This window comes from Anthonomus grandis, chromosome 11, assembly GCF_022605725.1.
Source record: "Anthonomus grandis grandis chromosome 11, icAntGran1.3, whole genome shotgun sequence".
Taxonomy (NCBI): Eukaryota; Metazoa; Arthropoda; class Insecta; order Coleoptera; family Curculionidae; genus Anthonomus; species Anthonomus grandis.
In genome coordinates this window covers 12,021,311-12,045,422 of record NC_065556.1, presented here as the reverse complement: position 1 = coordinate 12,045,422, position 24,112 = coordinate 12,021,311, and the positions used below count along the sequence as shown (strand labels likewise).

At 30.4% G+C, this 24,112-nt stretch overlaps 1 protein-coding gene across 2 annotated transcripts in view; it reads right to left on the bottom strand.

Annotated features, from left to right (window-relative positions):
- Positions 1-24,112, bottom strand: part of LOC126741886 (uncharacterized) — a 154,377-nt gene that overhangs the window by 60,923 nt on the left and 69,342 nt on the right. For both annotated transcript variants that reach the window (XM_050448352.1, XM_050448351.1), the window contains exons 2-5: positions 15,545-15,716; positions 15,299-15,436; positions 14,651-14,777; positions 5,722-5,879 (exon numbers count right to left, since the gene is read on the bottom strand). In XM_050448352.1, the coding sequence (XP_050304309.1) occupies positions 5,722-5,879; positions 14,651-14,777; positions 15,299-15,436; positions 15,545-15,716 (595 nt within the window). The remainder of the gene's footprint in view (positions 1-5,721; positions 5,880-14,650; positions 14,778-15,298; positions 15,437-15,544; positions 15,717-24,112) is intronic.

Below are 24,112 nucleotides of genomic sequence, written 5' to 3'. Positions count from 1 at the left end.
TATCAAGACTTTGGTATAGTTATTATAAAAAATTAGTAAAATAAGATCCTTAATCCGCCATACATCGATTAAGGTGTAAGTGTCAAATAATTTTTGATAAAAATATTTTTATGCATTAGATGGCCTATATACTGACCATATAAAAATGGATGCAGATGGTTTCTGTAAATTCAAATGTCCCGATATTCTATAAAAGTAAAGGCCATATTGGTAAATGAAATTAATTTCCGTAAATCTGCAAGATTTCCTTAGTAAGGCTATAAAAACGGTAGTCTGTTTCCTATTGAAAGCAAATTTGATTCAGATTTTAATTTTAATTAACTCTTCATGTTTTATATTTTTCGCAAAAAATTATTAACTTTACTTTAGATCCGTTCGAAAGCTCTATTTTGGTCCACAGAGTATATTCAAGTTCTACAAAAATAAAATAGAATTTATATATTAAATTTCGATACTTCTTTAACACTGATCTTTTTCTTTTAAATTGAAGCTAAACAAGCTAGTCAAAAATTAGCAAAACTTTTTTTAGTCGGATTTTAACCTACTTTCTCTTTTAATAATTTAGAATATACAGACAAATATGTGTATTTGTTTTTTATAGATAATTAAAAAAACAGTACTATATCTAAAGTAGGCATCATGTCTAAAGAAGTGAGTTTTTAGTTCTCTTTGTTTATGTTTTGCCAAATAAATTATCTGAAATATTATACAACCTAGTTGACCTAAATTTGGAATTCTGTATTTGCGCACCCTAGTATGACTTTATATTATGATATTAATTTATTCTCCATATCCTTATGCCTCTATACAGTTAATGCTGAACTTGGAATTCTTTAAAAAACAAATAGCTGTCATTTATTTGCATTTAAAAGTATTTCTGGTCTAATACCAAGCCCTCAACTTTCATAACCAAATAAACCTATTGTCCCTATAATGAGAGGGGTTAGCAGAGGTGGGACATATTATATTGCATTTCATCAACCAAATTATGGAACTAATGAGCCCACCATAAGCATACTTAGACTACTATTACTGCCTTACTCGTTTGAGTGTAGATATCCTTAAATCCAACGTCAGAAATCCTGCTATACAGCATAAATTCATTGGATGAGCACACATACAACTTCACTATAAAGTGTTATATTCACATCAGCACTGTTAAATTGTGGTAGTTTATTTTAACTTAAGATTGTACTTTGCGACTGTTAACATAAGAAAAAAATCATTATTCGAACAAAATAATAAATTTAAAATATTTGATAGTCAAAAATGATTGCCTCTACGCAAACAATTTGCTATAATTTTGTAGGCTGCATCTAAGAGAATAAAATAAAAAATAACTGGAGAAAACATAAAATATTTAAAATTAAGAATATTACGTCAAATAATAGTTTAATATATACATTTCTATTTCGTCCATAGTAAATCATTAAAAGATCGATATTAATATAAGCGTATTATCAAAGAGCTCATTAAGTTCTGCTAATATACGGGTATGAATAAATAATCTAAGTCCCAGAGTCGATTTGTTCGTGTTTATCTATTATTCTAATTTTACTCTTGTTCAAGCGTGCAGTACATTTTTTATCGTCATCAAGGTTGGGAATAATATTCTCGCTATGTCTAGTAGTGCCATTGTGAAACTTCCTAAGTAAAACACCCACTAGAAAGTCCTTTAAGCGTGTAAGTAAAATTGATCAACATGTACCAACCATACGTTTAAGATAAAATCCTTGTAGCTGTATTTTTTAAAATTCAGGCACTCTATTAAAATAAAATATTAAGAAATTTTGATTTGTTAGAAAATTGGAAAATACATTTAGTCGAGTTAATTTATATGCTGATAATTAGAAGATGTTGGTCACGGAGAAGTGAAGGTAGAGCCAATTGGAGATTTCATTTCGACTTTGGTCTAATTAACGAATAAATTGAAGTTGATATCATAAAGCAATGAGTAGATGGTTGCTTTAAAAAGATGCTTATAAAAGTATCAAAATATGACCATATACAAAGACAATAGACTGCAAGCAAGTCATGTTTTTTTGCCCTAAAGAAGAGTCCTTTTTTTGTTAAGATACATTCGCATAAGCTATGAACAAGTGAAATAAGAGAAAATTAAAATAGAGCAAGACAAAAATTCATATTTGCGGGGGTAATCACAAATGCTGCTTATGGAGTTGCCGGCAATAAAAAATAATAGGAATTATAATTAATTTGATACAAGAAAACTCACTCACATTTTTAATTTTTTGTCAGAAACTAAGGAAACACCACTCTTCGGAAAAGAGAAATTTTTGGGTCATGTTAGTGATAACTTGATGATAACTGAAGGGTACAGGGAAAAAACCAGATATGTCACTTTTTATTGAAAATCTCGGTAGAGGCGCCATTAAATTCTTCGAATGAAGACGCTTATTTTAGAGTACTAAAACCGGAAAACAACCACCATAGTCTTGCGTAAATTAGTATCTAAAATATAGCGTACCGAATAAAAACCAGCTTAGTCCAAACCTCCAGGGAAAAAACCAGCGATGTCATGTAAACAAACCGGCTGTATTCATTTTTAAAAAACGTGCCAGTATTATTGTAACCGCAAAAGTGTGACTTCTTGTTTGTCTGTGTGATTAATAATAAACCATTATGGCTAATAGTGATTCGGAGGGATCCGTTGAGAACAAAATTATGCCTTCAAAGAAAAGAAAGAGAACCGGTCTCTAAAATGTTGAAGTTATCCACTCATGAAGCTGGACAGCCTTGTAATTGCTCAAGATTAAAGTGCTCTGAGGTACTTAATGAGGCGCAAAGAGCATAAATATTGAGACATTTTAATGCTCTGAGCTCTCGATGAGTAAAATTATTATTTAGCTGGTTTAATTACAGTCTTACCTGTCCAGCATAGAAGACCTCGTCAAAACGAGAATACTGCCAGTTTCCATGATGCAAGTTATGCGTATCGAGTTTGAGTTCGCGATGGTGATATTCCGGTGTGTGCCAAAGCTTTTTGTTCCATTCATGGGATTACAAAAAATAAAATAAATTATATAAAGGAGCCTTAAACGAAGTGGTGCAGCTCCTAAGGACAGACGTGGAAAGCATAGTGCAACTCATAGGAAGCTGGACGACTTAACAAAAGGTTTGGTATATGACCACGTCAAAAGTTTTAAGGGTCGTCAGAGCCACTATAGTCTAAAAGATACAAAAAAGACCTATTTACCAGAAGAACCTACAATCAAAAAGATGTTTAACCTCTTTAAGGAAAAGCATCTAAATGCTAAAGTCTCGTATAAAACGTACATAACAATCTTTAATAAAGAATTTAATATTACTTTTGGATACCCTAGAAGTGACACATGCGCAACGTGTGATGAATTTCAAATTAAGGTTTGACTGATACTGATGAAATTAGAGAATTAACCGTTATGAACGAGTTGCATAGAAGAAAGGCTGAGGCGTTTTATTCAAGGAAAAGGCAAGCCAAAAAATCTGCAAAAAAAACATCTGCATTGATTTTGCAAAAAATATTTAAATTCCTAAAATTGCTACTAACGACGTGTATTATAAATGTCAATTGTCTATGTACGCCTTTAATGTACAAGTCCTCTCTTCGGGTTAATCTATTTTTTATGCCTATCATGAAGGAGAGGCTAAAAAAGGATCAAACGAAGTTGCATCTTTTCTTCTCCATTTTATCAATAATTATTCAGACGACGATGTTGAAGAACTGCAAATCTTCTGTGCCGGAGGACAAAATAAAAACTTTAACATTTTTCGATTTATTCATTTTGTAGTAAACGACAAAATTCATAATCTGAATGAAATAAAAATCCCATTCCCTATAAGAGGACACTCCTATTTGGAATGTGACAAAAATGTAGGATTGTGGGATTTGAAGAGCCCTTTTGAGGTCCCGGAAGAGTTTTGAAGAAGTCATTAGGCATTCCCGCTCCAAACCATCGCCGTTTGTTGTAGTGAGTGTGTCACAAAATATGATACTGGATTGGAAATCATTTTTAGACACAATATATTTACAAAAATGCGCAGTTAAAATGCAGATTTTGAAGGAAATAGTGGCATCATCTGATCATAGCCGCCTTATCTACTACCGTTCAACATACAATGGACCAGTTTTGTCTCGATTAATACGAAAACGCTTTGACCGAAATTCAGCTTTAAGATGCGGAGAATTTTTGCTGCCCGTTCCGGTATACGATGGTAAGTTATAAGAAAGTTTTAAATGAAAATGAGATGTATTAATTTTTGTATTTTTTTACAGGTCCATTACCAATTCCAAAGGCTAAGTTTAACGACCTAATGAGCCTCATGAGGTTTTGCAGTCCAAAAGCCGTGATATTTTTTCAAAACCTGGCTCATCTCTAACTTACTTTATAATAATATTTTGATAAATAAACATTAAAAATTCTAAAAATTTATTTCTTCTTTTTTATTTAAAAAATAAAAGCAGCTGGTATTTGTCGGTTTCAGGTGACATTGCTGCTTTTGTTCCTGCAAAAGTTTTGTTCCCTGAGTGATGCAGATTTTTTTGCAATAAAGCCGTATTTAGTTTTTCTAAACCAAAAAACTATAGTCATAATATGTTATAATAATATTAACTTCTGTTTTATGTAAATTACATGTTTATATTCGTTTTGGAAATAAAAATAATTGGTTTTGAACATTAAAATTCAATTTACTCTAATGTGAAAAGAAATTACATATCTGGTTTTTTCCCTGTACCCTTCAACTGTTCAAAAGTAGGAATTATGCAAGGACACATTTGATATTGGACATATGTGTACTATCAGTGCTAATTAAATTTTACTACATACTACTACTGTTTCTAATAAAACAGAAAATTAACCAATATTTGCAATAAATCCAACATTATTGACTAATTTTCAATCAAGTCTTTACCTTTTGTGTCACCTTGTATATGTACAAATCCTTATATAAGAATAAAAATAAAATGAAAAGTAAAAAAGCCAATTACCTAAATATTTATAATAATTTCATATGGATTTAAAAAAAAATTTAAGGCAATAAAAAAAAATAAAAAAAAATACTTAAAGCAATTAACAACAGTCATGTAAAAAGAAGTAAAAAGCACTTTGAACAATTTATTTTAAAACTTGACTACTGGAATTTCAATATCGAACATGGTAATAAAGTCATATGTTATAATCCTAAAACCAATAATTGGAACGATTTTGGAAGAAAACTTTTAATTTTTTGCAAATATAGTAATTAAAAGGTATAAGCCATTGCATTTAAATATTCAGAGAAAAATTAAAAAATAATTATTACGAAAATCAATGTGATGTTTAAACGTTATTTCTTACACAAGACAGAAACGTTTATATAACATTAATTTATTCTAGCGTGAAACCCCTTATATTTAACCTGAAAATAACTTCATCATAACAACTGTCACATCAGGCTTTCATCAAAGGTAAGAAATTACAGCAATATAAAACAATCACGCCTGGTCCCTGCGGCCATAAAATCTCTTAATAATTTCATACAATATTCAGTAAGCTGGCTTAATACGGATCCATTAAAAAGGTAATTGTTGTGTCCAGTCATAAATAAAAAGTGTCTTGACAAGTTGACAGGTAAAGCGTCCGGTAATTTTAAGGTTAATACGTGCACCTGTGCGCCGGCATATTAATAATACATTTATTTTATTCGAAGATAATGATTTTTTTATACATTTTTGAGACATACCTGAATGCATTTCCTTGCTGAATGGGACATTGCGTTACAAATGGTACGCCATCGTAGTACTGAGAGCCTCGTTGCCAGACACCGTGCCAATGAATGGTGGTTTCCATACCTTCCATGTGATTTTCTACGTCAATTACTACTTTATCCCCTTCGCACACCTAAAACAGAATAACATATTCTATAAAACATACGAATTAGGCAAAATTCTATGCAAGTAGAGCGGTTTGTTGCAGAAGGAATTAGGTAAGGGGAATGGTTCTACGAATGTTATTACACTTTTGACTACTTTTTAAACGAATATCAATTAAGTTCAATCTTCTTCAACTTATTCAGTACCACAATATAAAAGTGAAAATGGTACACATTATTTATTTGGTTTCCGTAAGATCATTTACCGCTTCAAATCCTTAATTTATGGTTTGAAGCTTGTCTTTTAGATGACGCCACTGTTACATCCAAAACAAGGGCAAGAATGAACATTCTCGCACTTGTTTCGAAATGAAGCTATTCCTTTATTAAAAACTCTATCGAAATACATGTATTTTGTAATAGTCGCATAACAATATTTTTTGTTCAATCGAATTAATTATTTATTGCTTTTAAAGCAGCAGTGCTAAGCACTTAACCTATAATAAATTTCCATAAAAGCAATATTTTATAAGATTAAAAGCATTTAATAAATTATTTTAATTTAATAATCCCTAGAATAAGAGCATTTCCAATGCAACCTTTTCTGGCATTTATGGCATAATAATCTGATTTATTGTTTCTGATTAAACTGTCGTTATTTTTGATGTTTACTTGCAGGTTTTATTAATTGTTCTTCGGGTTTATGACCTTTTGAATAGTTAACAACTTCTTGTATTTGAGACTAGAAGTGACCTTAAGAAAAAATATAATCTACAGTTTGCAACAATTCGTGCCCTTTATAGATATTTTTTTAATAACGGTTTTTTTTTTTAGTTTTTCGCTTTAAGAGTAGATATAATAGGGTAAAGACCTATTAGATTGGATGAAGCGACATTTCGGTCATATAGCTTATATGCTATCTTAAATAACTTAAGCACTAAAAAAGGCCTCTAAGAAAATATTTAACAATCATTTGCCAATGATAATATTGTTAATAAAAATTAGCTGTTTATACAAAGTTAGTAATTTACATTTTTTATTTTTAAATTACACCAACCATTATTGTCATTAATAATATTATTATTATGAAAATTAACGTATTATTTGTAAACGATGTGTCTTATCTTACTATCTTGAGCTTTATATTTTGTTATTCTTTATATAAGAATAAACTTTTTGTCATTTTAAAAATGTTATACACTAATAATTTGACAAAAATCAAAACAAATGTTAATTGACTTAACATAAAAAATACATACAGTAAAACCTCTTTTTTGCGGACTCTTCATTTGGATTTTTTTGCTTTTTCTGCAACCAAAGTGTTACTTTTGTGTTTATTTTTTCTATATAAAACTAACTTCTATAATCAGACGTGAACAATGTTTTTGTAAAAAAAGAAAATTGATATCTCCCCTAACAACGAGACGGTATATGTATTGGAATACATAATTTTTGTGTTTATTGCCAATATTGGTGACAGTGCACTATGTGACCAAAATTACTCAATTTTAACAAAAGAAAATAAAGTGATAAATAATAAATTATTGTGATTAGCAGAAACTGAATTACATTCTTTATTATAAAGCAAAAGAAAGAGTGATATTCGTTTAATAACCAAAGCTATTTTGTACTATATTTATACTAATCACTAATCATATTTGATATTTTTAATTTGCATTTTTTTAATCGCCAAATTTCCACACAGAACGGCAATGCTGTAAATATCGCCTGGAAATATTCTTTCGATAAAGGTACTTGGCAACTTCGCTCGTTGTTTACATTTAGATGGTGTACGTTTCGTATAGTATTATTATATTAGTACACCGGTATGAAGGTTGAATGTGGCGGGGCGGAAGAGTCTGCCACCCAATATGGCCGATTGATTCTGATTGTCTAATTTTTGACGTACATCAAATATGACAATAGTGACATTTTAATTGTCGTATTTGACGATTGTATGTTCTCTTTGGGAGGAAAACAAGCCAAGCCTCGAAGCCTCATGATTTTCTTCCAATTTAAAGTTTTTAAGTAATTTTATAGCTTTTTGTAGTTTTTTTGAGTCCTGGGTTGATTAATTATTTTACAAACGTGCCAACGTCGAATCATCGTGCAACTACATAGAGCAGGAGACAGGTAAATTTCAATTATGACATACCTAAGTGTTTTCTAATAATGTTTAGGTGCATCTTGGATGTATTATCATTTTCCAGGATATAATTATAGATTTAATCCTATTTTGGACATATCTATGTCACTGTTCTCAATTTAACTTTTTTTTTGCAGTATTATTTTATGAACTGGGAAAATATCAAGTATTTCCTTTTCCTTGTCTTCATCTAGATTAAGATATTCATGCAAATTCATGCAATTGCCCAGACAGTCACAGAAATCATAGATTTTTTTAATTTCCATTGAATCCATTCTTACAAAAATCTTGTCTGTCATGTAAGTCCGATTAAAAATGTCACCAATTATCGAGTTTGCTCCAAACCCTTTTCTGGTTCTTGAGTAGAAATGATATTCACATGGAGTAGAAACACCTATTTGTTCATACACATATCCTTCTCAAAAACTGATTTCCCTAATCGACGTAATCCACCTTAAGTTATGCACATTTATGGATAGCCGTGGTCATTTAGTCAATTTAGAGAAAAAGTTTTGGTTGGTTTATAAATATTTAAAGGATGAAATCAAAAGCCAACTTTAAAACCACAACAACAATCTTTAAGTGTTGGTCATTCTAGAAAACAGAAAAAGTTTTAACAATCTAAAATGCCTTCAAAAAAACAAAAATCTTTAATAAGCTCATTTAATACTCATGATACACAATCAGAATAATTTTGTTTTTTTAACTTTTTAGTTAATGATTTGAAATTTGGAAGATTAGTATGTAATATCTTATTTTTTTAAAATACCTAAATTACCTGAGACATTTTGATAATAAATGCTATGCTTCCTACAGTCCTATTTTATTTACTGACCCTAATTAAAATCATGTCATTAGCTAAAAAATATAAAGTAAAATTATAGACTAATATAAAACCCTTAAAAGTATTATTTAGAACCTTAATAAAATTGTGATCACAACTACTGTGATAATCAATACTTAGTAATAATAAAGACTTACATATTTTGAATCATTAAGATGAAATACTTATTAAGATAATTAATTTTAACCCGATTAGGATATATTGTATACACAATATACTGCCTTAATATGTTTTATTATATTTCATGTTTCATACTTACTGGAAACAACCCCACTGACTTGTGACATCTTTACCCGATTGTGACTAACCAAAAATCAAAAGTCATATTTTGTTTTTATTTGCTTATACTAAAAAAATTAAATGGAAAAAAACATGCATATTAACTTGTACATGTGTATTTGTGTTATATCTAGTCATTATTAATTAACTTATTTACAATGAGAAGCCAGATTTATTTCAAGAGGTTCAGTTTCTGTCTTAATATAAAAGAAATTATTAAAAATATTAAATATAAGAGTTTATATTTTGTTTTCCATAATATGTGGATATATATTATTTTGTTACAATTGTATAGATGCTTAAAAATATATATATGTTTAATTTTTTATTTAGGTATGTTTGTTACATGTTTCTTATAATCTTTTATACACTTATGGAAACAAAAAAAGTTTATTTTAATTCATCTTAAAATAAAATATTTAAAACAATTTAGTTTTGTTTTTTTTTATTTAAAATTTGGTCCCATATCTGTCGTGCCAATTTATAATTCTTGGTAAGTATCTATAGCTAAATATCTTAAATATAAGCAATGTCTTGAGAACCAAATTTAAATTAAATAATATTTTAGTTGATGTGTTAATTCTTGATTAAAGTGATGAGGGATGTCTGAGATGCAATATTTTTATTTTTTCTCAACATTTAAAATTAACGATTTTAATTAAATGTGGGTATTTCTAAACTGATAAGCATATTGTTTTTTTAAAATAAAATAAAATTCTATTTAAATATATCTCATCACTCGTCAGTTAACGCATCAACTTTTGCAATTCTGCAAATAACTTCAAATTTAAATATCTTGCAATAGATCAGGCTTAAATTTCCCGCCACACGCCACCCAAGATGGTTGCCCCCGTCTCTGTCAACAACGTCAATAAAGCTGTCAACAGAATTTCTGTCTGTTCATTAGGCATCACGCATTTCTCTATATTTGTGTTCTGTGATTAAAAGGTTGTTTGAAGGATTTCAGTGCATTTAATAATTAATAATAAAATTAAAGATTTTCTTTTTACTGAAAAATGTGAAAGTCTGAAGTGGGTCACATATATTGGCAGAAGGGAAATTCAAATCGTTCCTTTCACAGACGTGTTAGGTGTCATTCTTATAGGTTATAATAATATGAAAGACGACATATTTGTGAAACATCTATTGAGTATTTGATACCAAAATTAGGCTTTTTCCCCTCATTTTTATTTAGGAAAATATTAATAAAAATATGTAATTAAGTATAATGTTATAATCTGAAATTTTTTTTGCTTATTCAAACTAGTAAACGCCGAAAAAATAATGCCGGTCGATAATTAGTAACCAAATCGAGAACGCAGCATATGTTGATGTCGTTTGCCAGCAGCCTATTTATATATAGAAACGTATCATCCATTTTTCTCTAAGAGAGCAAACAAAAACAAAACAAAGGTAAGAACGCAAAGTCACGGTCTCATCAAATCCATATAATTTGTTCAAAGCTACACGTGTTTCGCTCCTATCGAAGCATCATCAGGCCTAAAAAATACATTAAGATATTTTTCACAAAAAGAATGCTTATAAATTATGATAAACCTCATTACCTAGACCTACACAGATCACATTACAACTAACAACAAAGGAAAACTAGGTTAAGTTAACAATTCCCACCATAGATAAAAATGTATGCTTAAAAAAGTAAAAATGTAAAATGTCACCAGTGGGGAACGATCCAGCAATCTTTAGATTCATAGGCGCGCGAGTAACCTATAGGCCACCAAGTAACTTAATCAAACATGGGGAACAATCCAAACTATATTAATAGGTGTGAATATAAGTAACCAATCTTATCAATAAAAACCAAAAATATATAAAATCGAAAAGGACAAGACTTTTTAAATTCTTTGAGAGAGGTTGTTATAAATGAGGTGAGGTTCAAACATGAAAATATCGTTCACACACACAAGGACAGGGCTCTTCTTAGCTTTAGTTATTTCCATTTTTTCCAACAAGTCCAGTTTTTTGCCTTTTGAGCACTCATGCAAAATATCCCCTCCCTGAGTTAAAGAAAAACCATGTGAGGAGGCCAATAAATGATTTGCAAACGCCTATTTAGTTTCAATCATGTCAGTATCCCTGTACCTGTCCACCAAACTTGTATGTTCCTTTATTCTGGTGGAAATTTTTCTCCCTGATTGCCCTATGTAAATGGCATTACAGTCATTACATCCTAATGAATATACCCCTGATTTTCAAAAGAAATCTGCTTTATCTATTGTACTAACTAGCTGCCTTTTTAAACTGTTTGTAGTTTTAAAAGCAATTGTGAAAAGAAATATTACCAAAAAATTTAATTGATCTAAAAACGTGACTATTTTCATTATTAAGATGGATTAAGTTGTAAGTGAGTTTATATTTATTATAGAATTTAGAATAAAGGCGATTAATTATATCAAGTGGAAAACCATTATTAAAAGCAATATGTTTAATTACATTTAGTTCATCAAGGAAAGCTTCTCTAGAAACGGGGATGTTGAAAAGGCGATAGAAAGGGGAATTAAAAGAAGCAAATTTGTAGGAATAAGGGGAGTTTGAGGAGTATTGGATGACATTGTCCGTAGTGGTGAATTTCCGGTAAATCTCAAATTCAAGTTTGTTGGCATTTTTTGAAACAAGCACATCAAGAAAAGGCAACCTTCCATCTCTTCTTCAATGGTAAATGAGATATTTGCGTAAAGAGAGTTTATAGAAATGAGGAAATCCGCCAATTCTGGATCATTTCCATTCCATACTACAAAAATATCTCCTATAAACAGTGAGAAAAGCATCAAACTTCCCATTGACAATCCTTTTCTCCAAATGGTGCATAAAAATCTCGCTCAGAAGAGGCGAGAGGCAAGACCCCATTGCCAGTCCAGTAACTTGTCTAAAAAACCTGTTGTTGAAAACGAAAAAATTCTGATCAAGTACTAGCTTGAGGGGTGTTAAAAGATCATCAACAATAAATCTATCAAGCGGTGACTTAAGCAAAAGGGACCTGACTAGATCAAGGCAATCAGGTGGAATGCTTGGAAATAAGTTCTTAACGTCCAGAGAAATTAGTTTTGAACCCTCTGGTATGCAGATATTTTTAAAAAAAATTGTCAACTCTACTGAATTTTTTGTGGAATAAGTACTTCTGAAACCAGTTACATCTCTGAGTGTGGTATTTAACCAAGCTGACAAGTTGTAACAAGGTGAGTTTACAAATGATACTACTGGCCTAATAGGGAGATTGGGTTTATGGATTTTAGGAAGGCCGTAGAGGAGGGAGTTCTGGGATTCATAGGGTATAATTTTTCTTTCCTAGTATGAAAAAATTCTAAAGTCAGATTGCACCTATCAAAGGTTTGTTTAACATTGGAGAAAAAAGTACTAGTAGGGTATTTATTTACATTAACAAAGTCACCGGAAAAAAAATCCAAAACCTTCTCTATGTAATCATCCCTCTTAAGTATAATCAGGCAATTACCCTCGTCAGCTTTCGAAAGGATTATATCGTGATTTTTATTTTCTTTTTAAGAGAAGTTAGATGTTTATTATTAAAATTATATTTATCAGAATTGAAGTTAATATTAGATTTTAAAAAATTTATTATTTTAGCACGCAAAATATTTTTATTATGAATATCAGTAGTTTGCAAAACATTCTCAGCCTCCACAGCTAAAGTCTCCCGCGTGCGCAAGTCAGTCTTCTTAGAAAAGTTATATTTTAAATTAGGATTCAAAAAACTTTCCTCGTCCGGTGTAAAAGCCACATTTGTTAAATTCAAGTACCTTTGATGAAATTGAAAGCGAAACACGTGTAGCTTTAAACAAATTATATGGATTTGATGAGACCGTGACTTTGTGTTCTTAGTCTATTTATAGTCAGCGCCCCCTGTTATTTCATCGATATAATGCCCGCATGTCCTGGAATTCCCAAGGAATTTTAATAATTTTTTGTTCAGATGTTAACAAGGAATATTTAACTAATTTGATTTTTGGTGGTAATGAACTTCTACAAACAAATTTTTTTTTTGAAAATTAATTAAAAAGTCGATTGCGAAAGAAATGAAAAAGGCTCCTAAAACTGCCAAAGGATTTGAATACACCTTTTTTTATATTATAATAAATATCTAATTCGATTTGAGATTGTTTCATTTCATCAATGTTTTACTTGACATACGCTGCGTTCTCGATTTGCTGGGTATCGATCGGTGCTAGCTTCATACACATCCAAAATAAAATTTAAAAAAAAACACAAAGTGGCAACATTGCATTGTAAACATAGATGTATTCTACCTTCCCAAGTGCCTTTTTCTTCATTAACTTTTTTGTTAAGAATATTTTTTTATTCTGAAAAGCTTTTTGAATAGTCTCAAAGCATCTATTATTAGTTAGCAAATAAAAGAAAAATTTAAAGAGAAAATTTTTTAGGCCATAACAAAATACAACACATTAAAAAAATATTGAGTGTCGCACTAAAGGTTAGAACTATAGGATTAAAAACTTCTTAGTTTGCGTGAAAAAATTAAAGTTGTTAACACGGCGGAAAATGAACCTTTATCAGTAAGGAAGCTCGCTGAAAAATTTGACCTCGGAAATACTTAAGCCGTGAAAATCATTAGGAATAAAAATAACATTCTTCTACAGTGGGGAGTCAGCAAGCAATACCAACCAAAAAAACGAATTTTTAAGACCTGATGGACGTCTGCAAATCTGGAAGTTTAACAAAAAAAATATAGGTGACACAAGACATGTGTCATCAGTCAGTGGTTGCCCCAATTACAATATTTTAAATTCTATTATCAAATGCTAATATTAAAGCATATTTTATTAAAAACAGATATAGAAAAATCCGCTTCTGAATAAACGAAGTCCATATATGTTTTAGAAGCACTTTATTACATTAAAACTGCCAGAGATAAAGTTTCGACAGCAACCTTATACATTTATTTTAAAGGTTTTCATACAAATGATAGTAATTCTACATTATTCAAATGGATCCCAAAGACTATCTTCCCTTATCTACGATAATTTAAATGGAAAGGTGTGTCAAAGAAACAAACATAACACACAGAAAACCTTAAGAGTTATGTTGGATCCGACAATGTTCCAGCAACGGAAGAAATAAGTTTAATTAATGATGACCCTATTGGTAATACGACTGTCCATGATCCTGCAATAGAGAGGACACAGTTGAAAGCACCAACAAAATTACTATAAATATATAGTAAGGCAATGAAAGTAATTAACAACTTAAAAACTTTTGTAAAAGATGACTACCTTGCGTTTCAACAGCTCAAATATTTAGATAATTGTTTTCAATACAAACTCTTAAAAAATGAAAAATATGCGTCAATGGAGCATTTTAGAATTTGTAAATAAATACGTATTTTAATAAATGTACGTATTCTAATAAATGTATATGTTAGTACATATATGTTCGAATTTTGTGTTTTTTTTCAAAGGAGAACTCCTGTATATTTGAAAGCATAGGGTTCATTAAAACCTTCATTTTACATCATATTTAATCTAATTAACACTTACCTGTATACTTGGCCCTGGCAACATCCTGTTAACAGACAACATTCCTCTTTCAACACCATCGGCTAAGATACATTGGCAGTTTGACCAAATTGTATTCGTGGCATTTGGAGTACATACTTGGCAAGCCCTAAAAATATTCAAAAAAATAATTATTTAAATAGCAAACAAGGTCAGTATTGCAAATTGAAATTGGATGATTTATCTTGATCGAAATAAATTAGTTTAAGAGAAAGTTTTTCATAGAAACAGTGATCCAATTAGTAAAAACAATGGTAGGCGACAACTTCAAGTCATTACAAATCAATGATGGATTGTCTGATCTAATTACAAGAGCCTTATTTGCTTTTACTACTGCCCAATATCAGTTTCATCTAAATTAAAATTAAATGAAGAGAGAAACCAAAACATTCTTGAAAGTATATAAGCGAGCACTATTTGCATTTATAAAGTTAATATAAATGGGTAGATAATTACTTGTAAATTTACTCTGAAAGGTGTCTAATTTAATATTGTAAAGCCATTTCTTAGTTAATAAGAAGAGTAATTTAATAAATAAATAATGTTAATAGATTAAGATGTGTTGGGAATGCGTGAAAGAGAATAGTAAATTGGTTACAACAAAATACTATGAAAGGTGAAAATACTTACGCTCCTAAGACGGTGTAGAACTCTATAGTGAAATGGTAGTAACAAATTCTGGGTGGTTCACCTTCTCGACAAGCTCTTGCACACTCATCTGGTGATGATAAGCTTGGATTTTTCCTAAGTTCTGCGGTAGGAGATAGCCTGAACATTAGAATAATATCTTTTAATATCTTACTTCATATTTTTTTACAAAAAATGCATTTTCCTTATAAATTTTTTCTTACGTTAATAACTCTTAAATTTGTTTACCTATAGTCTTCGTGCTTGTGCTTTATAGGTCCTCCACCTCCAGATGGCGAGTAGCTAATTGGACCTCCCCCTCTTGTCGGATGAGTCTGAATCACCGACTGCTGTGACGTAAAGAAGTCTGGATCCACCGCGTCCCAGCTATCCCATGATGCCGACGCTTGTTGATCTGCTCCTGAAAAAGAAAATTATGATTACTATTAGAATATTACAGATGTAGACACGGTAAATGTATGATCTAAACCCCTAATTAGCTAATGGACTTAGAAAGTAGATTGTTTCTAAAGTGTTACTAAACTCCATACAATGCTGCATTATTTGTACTATAACTGAAACTAGATCAATTGAACTATAGATGCTAGAACTGAGAGTTATTACCAATTTCTTAGGTTTAGTTAGTAGAGTAAGTTTTAGTTAATAGAATGAGTTGTTTTTTTCTTAAGAGCAACATAAACCGACATTAGTAGCTTTGCACGGTTTTTTTATGCCATCAACGAACTAAAATTTTTACCTATACCTAATATATTAACGTTAAAGTCCTTAAGATATAATGAATTCTATAATCCATAATCTATATATAAGCTATAATCGAATCGAAAACCATGGGGGCATAGATCTTATTCCATAGAGAATCCTTTACGTTGGCATCGGATTAAATACCAGTCAATATTAGAAGCTAAACCTTGAATCAATGGTTGCTTTCTTCAGAATTATTATACAGAAGATACTTCACTAAGTGAACGTTAAAAATTAGACATCATATAACGTTGCATAGAAGTCAGATAGATTAAGGAACGTTGGTATCCAATGTAAAATGAATCGCCTTGACATTGGCATCCGACTGAATACAGATGACGTTAATGACTAGCTAAGTTTTGAAATAACCGTAGTTCAAAAAGTCATTTAATATAGACAGAGCAACTTCATGAGCTGACTACTACCTACATTTTGTTGATACTTAATAACAATTTTTAAAAATAAAAGCATGGAGTATATTTAACAAAAAATAGCCTTGATGCTGTCATGGATTAATAATAACTTTCATTAAAATTCTGATACAGAAGATATTTAAACTCAAAAGGTAAAAGAGAAGAGCATTTCGCCACTTATAACGAAAGAATATTGTCATTAGACGAAAAGATATTGGAACTAAAATAAGAATTGAAACACAGAAACAGAGACATCGTGGGTCTTAGCGAAGTTAGGCATAAAGGAAAAGTACATTTAACTGTAAAGTCGGGTCACCAACTACCAGAGTAATAATGAAAGAACAGGAGGTGTTGGTTTTCTTATACATAAATAACATACCGAAAATACCCAATAACTAAAAGGTATAAACTAATTAATCGCATTGTGCATTTTGTAATTGAACATCAAACGTAGCATTACAACAAGGCTGTAAGAAGAAGCGTAAGTCAACACCAATGAAATAATGACTGTTAAAAGAAAACAAAAGTTCAAGGATACTAAGAAGAGGTCTCGCTACGGGCAAAAAAATATATCCAATATTGCAGACTATCATAATAAAGATAAGATGATCAAGATCGTGGAAGAGTTTTAATGAGCGCAATAGGGAAAAGAGAAAAAAAACGAAGATATTAGGATCAGAAAAGTGGAAAATATAGATTCAGAGGACTCAAACTGCCTGAATGACATAAAAAATAATAAAATAGCTGGGATGACCAAAATATTATTAAGGCAATTAAGGTCATACCTCACTAAATGCTATGACCTGTTATTTAACTCGTGCTTTTTAAATAAAGCACTACCTTCAAAATGACAAAAAGTAGTAGTAATAATAATATTAATTCATAAAAAGAAGATATGACTCAGTTGAAAAACTACATCGCCAAAAGACTACCATTAAACTTAGACTTCTATCTGCATCCTGAACAAGCCAGATTTAGAGCTAAGCATGGAATAAATGACCACCAACAAACCATCAAAATGCTGATTGAAAAGACTATTAAGTACAATAAAGAAAGCTTTGAGAAAGCGTTTGATTCTGTCAAATAAGAAGCAATGCTCTGGTTGAATGTAGAATCGACTATAGGTACAGCTCCATCATTGAATATACCTATGAATATGCTACAGTTTGTGTAAACCTTTACGAGAATATAGCTACCATTCGTATTGAGCTAGCAAGCTATTGCCAAAGCTATTTACAGCCCTGTTAGAATATGCATGTAAGACCGTGTAAATATAGATGGAAAGTTTGTAAATAACCGCAAATTTACGGATGACATCGTACTTATTGCTGACAGCTTTGACCAGGCACAGATACTACAAGGACTCATGCCCTAGTTAAGCCAAAAATATCTCAGTGGACGGAAAAGATATTAAGCCAATAACTTTCGATAAATATTTGGACCTCGAAATAAAAATAGCTGGTGATACATCGAAATAAAAATAGGGGATACACCAAACATGCGAGTTAGTAGGAAAAATAGGCCTAACGCGGGCTGCATTTGGAAAGCTGAGAGACCTTTTATCTATCAAGTATTCCAATTTGTCTGAAAAGACAAATTTGTTAATCAATATATTCTGCCTGTAATAACGTATAGTGCAGAGATTTTAACGTTAACAAAAACAACGATCTCTAAATTGCAAGTTATCCAAAGAGCGATGGAGAGAATAATGTAAGGGGTATTATTGCGTGATAGGATTCCTAATGCCATCATCCGCAGGCGAACAGGAGCAACAGTCGTTGTTTTAAGGACCGATGACATAAGAAGAATAAAGAGAATATAGGAATATAAGAAGAATAATAACTAACTGGTTACAGGTATGGCAAAACAGGATCTTTTGCACAGATATGCGAGAGGCTTACGTTAAGCAGTGCATATCAGGGGCTAGATGTTGGTGGTGGTGATACAATTTTACTTTCAAACTTCATGAGAAGAGAAAAGAATAAAGCAAAAAATGGTTAAAAAGCAAAATTAATAACGTTGATGGCTGATATCGAGGCGTTCATCAGATTTTTTTTCTAAATGGAAGATCAAAACTAGTTGCCTTGGCGTTGAACAGATACAGCCGACATTCTACCATCTGACGTTGGGTTCTACTAACTATTTTAATACTATAAGTTAGGTTTTCATATAAAAAAAGCCTTTAAATCATTGGTGAAATCAGCGAGATTCAAGAAAAAGATTCAAGACAGAGAAGAAGAGAAGTGAAGAGATCAATTCAAGAAGAGAAGTACATAGTCTTTTACAACCTTCCTGTGCCTATTTCTTTGTTTACTTGATCATCTACAGAGACTTGTTTAGTTATCAAAATACTTGTATTTCAAACAAACCTTTGAAATATTTCGTATTCTGGGCCCTTCAATGACAATTGGCGTTAGGGAAGAATGACTTTGACTTGAGCCATTAGGGAATGTCAAGGTATTATCCGAGCACTACAAAATCAATTGGTAAAAGCTATAGATGCTAGTAAAGACTTAAACTATACGTATTTGGCTTTAGGAATATAGGTTAAAGTCCATAAAGTAGTTCAAATATTTTTTTAAGATATTTAAACCCTCAACATCTTAAAGCCAGATGCTTTTTTTCGCAGAAAAGCATACTCATTAACCCAGAGAGCAATGGCTAATGTAATGTTTTATGATAAATCCAGAATAATAAAGAGAAAAAATTTAATAAAATTGAGGCTTTTTAAAGTGGCCCAATTACAATTTGGGTTGTTATGAAATAAAATATTAAATAAATACGCAAATAGTTTGTTTATATAGGTATAATTTATGTAAACAACTCTAGCTCTGAACCTCTGAAAAACTTCGTTCGAAACTTATGGGGTACTTAACATCCTTTAAATATAGGAGAATGAAGTGTTTTATTTTTTCCCATTTATTTCTTCAATATTGAGTCGAATATGATAATCGCTGTCTTTGCTACATACTTTATTTAAAAACACATTCTTCAGCAATTCTTCAGGATAAGAGACACTATTAATTATATTTTAAAAACCTTAACAAATAAATTTTTTTAATTTCATTATACTGCTCATAAATTCTTTATATTTCTATTAAAATAATTTTTCAAAAAAAATAATGAGTACAATTTGGGAACATAATTTTTCTGTTATAAAAAAAATTAGTTTAATAATTAATCACGCAATAATAACATCTTTATGAACCATAAAGCACATCCGATTTATGCTTGTTAAATTACTATCATAACACAATTTGTAGTACTAATTATGTTTTAATATAATGTCCAATTTTTTTGTTGGTTGTTTGTTGGTAATGCAAGACTAAAACACTAATTGTCCTTGAGATTGTGTCTTGCGTAAAAATATAACTATTTCCTTTAGAATTTATTTAATTAAATAATCTTCTATAGGTCTGCCTTATTATAAAGCGTTTTTTTTATTAATATTAACTATTGCAATATTGCTGGTAATAAATTATTTCTTATGACTATTGGTTCAGTTCTTGCCATTGGTGAAAGCTCATGGTGAAAATTTTTGGCGCATTAAAAATTCAATAAATCATTGGACCACATCATTATAATGATAATATAATCCAGCACCGATAACGTTCATCGAATAAAAGCCTTTTTTATAGTTCTCATCCGTGAGAATGTCCCAAAAAAAAATTAAACCTAAAAGGGTGTGTCTGCATTTTTTTCATTTAAATCAAGAACCAACGAATTAATTACTGTCTCGACATAAATGTAAAAGTAAATTCGCTTTATGTCGTTTACAGTCATTTACTATCACTCAAAAGTCATTTGCCTGTTCAAGTTTAAACGTTTTCACGATAGGAATCTTTCTGCTTCGGTTGTTTTACAGTATCGAAATCGGCGCATATAATTTCGCACTGCTGTGTTATGGTTATTATATGGGCGGTACGCCGTTATAGTTATAAATAACATGTTTCGCTATATTTACATGATATTAACAATGAAAGTATTTAAGGGTTTATGTTAAAAAGCGGGATGAAAAAAAAAGTTTGCGTAACTTATGATTAAAAAAATAGTGCCGAATAGTAAAAAAATGCCGTAGTATATAGTTAATGTTGATAATGCAACAATATCCTTATGTTGACGTTACTGAAATTATACACTGTTGAAGTCTTTTTAATAAAAAATTTGGCGAATAATTTCTTTTAAACCTAAAAAACATATGGTTTAGGAAAAGAAGTAGATACTAACCGAGCTGTAGCAATATTTTTTACATTAAATTAAGTAGTTCTTAATAAAGAGAGGACCAATTAAATATATTTTTTTTTACCTCTATGATAATATATATCAATATATAGCTTTTTTTGTACTATGAAATCATATTTTACCTTACTCTGGCAATATTTTTTAAGAATGTCTTTGACATTCAAAATAAATAATGCGCTGTGATTATAGCGAAAAAGCTATACGCTTTTTGAACATTATATAAATCGATAAAAATATGGAATTTGAAACATGAATTCGAAGCATTTCAAAATATGAGGATGTAATATTAAAAGAAATATGCTATTTTGAATTTTAACCGAAAGTAACACTATTAGCCATTGTTTAAACGTTTTTCTAAAAACAACTATCAGCAAGGTTTAACAGATGTTCAAATTATCTTTATTATTCAAATTGCAAGAAAGGATATTTCTATTTAGCTTGCTATTCAATAATTTTCTCTTATGTAAACTCTCGAAAGTATTCTTTCGGTTAGTGTTATTTCTTTGTTCTTGTATAAACTTATTCTCTATATTATTAAGAGGAGATAAATTGATGTTGTGCCCTAGTCACCTGCAATACATTTTGAATTGCGGATCCATGAACAATAATGTTATGCATTGCATTACTACTAGTGAGTATCATTTTTTTCCGTTACCAGTACTTCTCATATTTTGGCACTTTAATACAGATTTTAAACACAATATTTTAAATGTTTTAAATCACTTTCTTAAATTTCTTTTCTATGCTAATTTAATAATTCTTTTGAAACTAAAATAATTTTGGTAGTGCTACATTTTTGCTTCTGTATTGCAAAGTTTCTCCAAATTTAACTTAAGAATCAATAAAAAACTTGTTTTTAATTTTTAGAAAACTTCCTGTAAAGTTTAAAAGAAATCTAGAAAATCAAATTATAGAACAGTAAAAGTAGCATTTCTTAATCATAAAAAAATATTTCTGTAATAAAAAACTGTAGGATAAAAAATCTATATCACACCCATATAACATCAATTAATAAACTGAATAGTAATTATGTTGCTTTATATTTAAAAGTTTATATAAATATCCTAGCAATATACATTCAAACCTTCATGACACATAGTGGGATATCCCGTGAATGTCTATTAATCAATATGATTTATGCATTTATGACTTTCACAGTTTATAAAGCTATTAATTTAAAATAATAATTAAAAATAGATTTTTTAATATAATAACATCTTTTAGTAGAAAATATTTATACACTGATAATAATGAATCAACGACTTATTTCACAGACAATTGATCAAGATTATATTTATATAAAGTGTCATTTATATAAAGTGTAAAATCACTCTAAAATATATAAAACTATTTTTAAGGCATTTTTTGCAAACTTTGAAAACCACAGAATTAAAAAAAAATCAAATTTATCGCTAGATGATGAAACTTGCTACAGTTTCAGGCTCGCATTCGTGGTTATCAATAATATTAGAAATCAACCATAGATTCTTTTGTGAAGACTTATGCAGCCTACTTATGGTAGGCAAATAATATTCTCGAAGTACTCTCTGATATGAATCTCGCCAGCGCATACTTAGAACTATACCAGTTGAAATATATATTGCAAAATATTGAAAATTATAAACTAATTGCATTGCCCAAAAAAAATCAACATTCAATCTTTTTCTATTCAAATGGTAATTAAATTTAGCTTCAGATGCTAATATTTCCAGAATAAAGAATTCATGACACTAAGTTGGTGATATTTGGGCTTTAAATATTATAAAAATGATTTGTAGAAATGTAGTAATCTTGCCTAAATTTTAGATATCACCAATAATCAATTAGTGTCATCAACATAAATCACCAGAACCTGAATCTATGATTCATCATGAAACTTTGTACATGATTCTATAAGAACCACTTGAGCTTGTGAAGCAAGAAAGAAATGATCCAGACTGTCAAAGGCTCAACAGGATTAGAAAAGATTCTACTGCTATATTATCCCTACCAAATCCAGCAATAATCTTACTCACAAAATATTGAACGACTGTATTAACTAATTTTCGAAGAAATAAGTTCATCTCTATATTCTTTAATGATTTTAGATTTTTTTTGTGTGTTTTATTTACTTTAATAATTATGTGGAAATTTTTTAATTCAATCTAAAAACACTGACTTGAATGAATTATGTTTCAGCTAAGCGGACACACAATCCAGAGACTCCAATTAACAGGAAACCATTAAGAAAGTTACTAACTTGTGGTTTATCTGGTTAATTTTAGATTTCTCTTTTCCAATAATCTAAATTCTTCGAGGAACATTATTTTTGTTATCACTATTTTTAATTTTCCTTGAATATAAATTTTTTTGCAGGCTGTCAAATTCTAATAATGAATATTATTAAGCTGTCTATTATAAGATAATTGCGTTAAATTAGGTGTACTAAAACAAAGGAGGTTACTTTAACCATGGATGAATTTCTAAGCCAAGTAAGTCATCTATTATTATTTCATGCCTAAGTTTGCCCAACAATAGATCTTTCTCATTTTTCACGGCTAATGGATAAAATGGATAGCATGAATGACTAGGAACAATTCATTTATAAAATGAGTTACAAGATGTATTTTAAAGATTAGGGCTACTTTAAGGATTAGAGATTTAAATATTAAAATACTACAAATATAAGCTCGTTAACCTGAGTGCCTGGTCACGAGGAGGCAGACTCTTTTAAACTAGGATTCGTAAAACTGCTAGTAGGTTCTAATTCCACAATCGGCGTAGCATTGCTCTCTTGTAGGGTTCTGTGAATATAGAGGGAAACCCTTAGCATAATACAGACTCAGATGTACATAGATGAGTTCTCTGCCTATCTTACCAGAAAATTACTGCGCCTAAATAGATGTGAACGTCGGCAAGTTACTGACTTTTTCCTAACTTTCTCTCCTTAGTACGTTTACCCTTTGTAGAAGTATTGTAGCATCATAAGTTAAGGAGTTAAGTTGGTGGTTCTCTTACAGAGATCTCTATATTGAGCTGAATGTGTAGCTTTTTATATCCTGTTATCATCTTTAATTGGTCTATCCATCTCGTTGACGACCTGCCCTATTTTTTCTTCAATTACCAAGGTTTCCATGGCATTATAGCGCCTCACAAGATGTCCAATAATTTTCTTTATGTGAGTTCTTCCATGACTTATTGGCTTGTGCGGTGTGCAGCCTATATGAGGCATGCGTCGATATAGTCACATCTCAAAAGCATTGATTCTGTTCGTGTCTGCTTTTTTATTAAGTCTTGGCTGCGTACGTTGCTATGGGAAAGATTAGCCTTTGTATGATTTTTTGTTAGGTGTTCTTAGTTATGTTTGTGTTCTTTTATATTTTTGTCAGCCGTGTGCTTGCAGTACGTGCTATTGCCAATC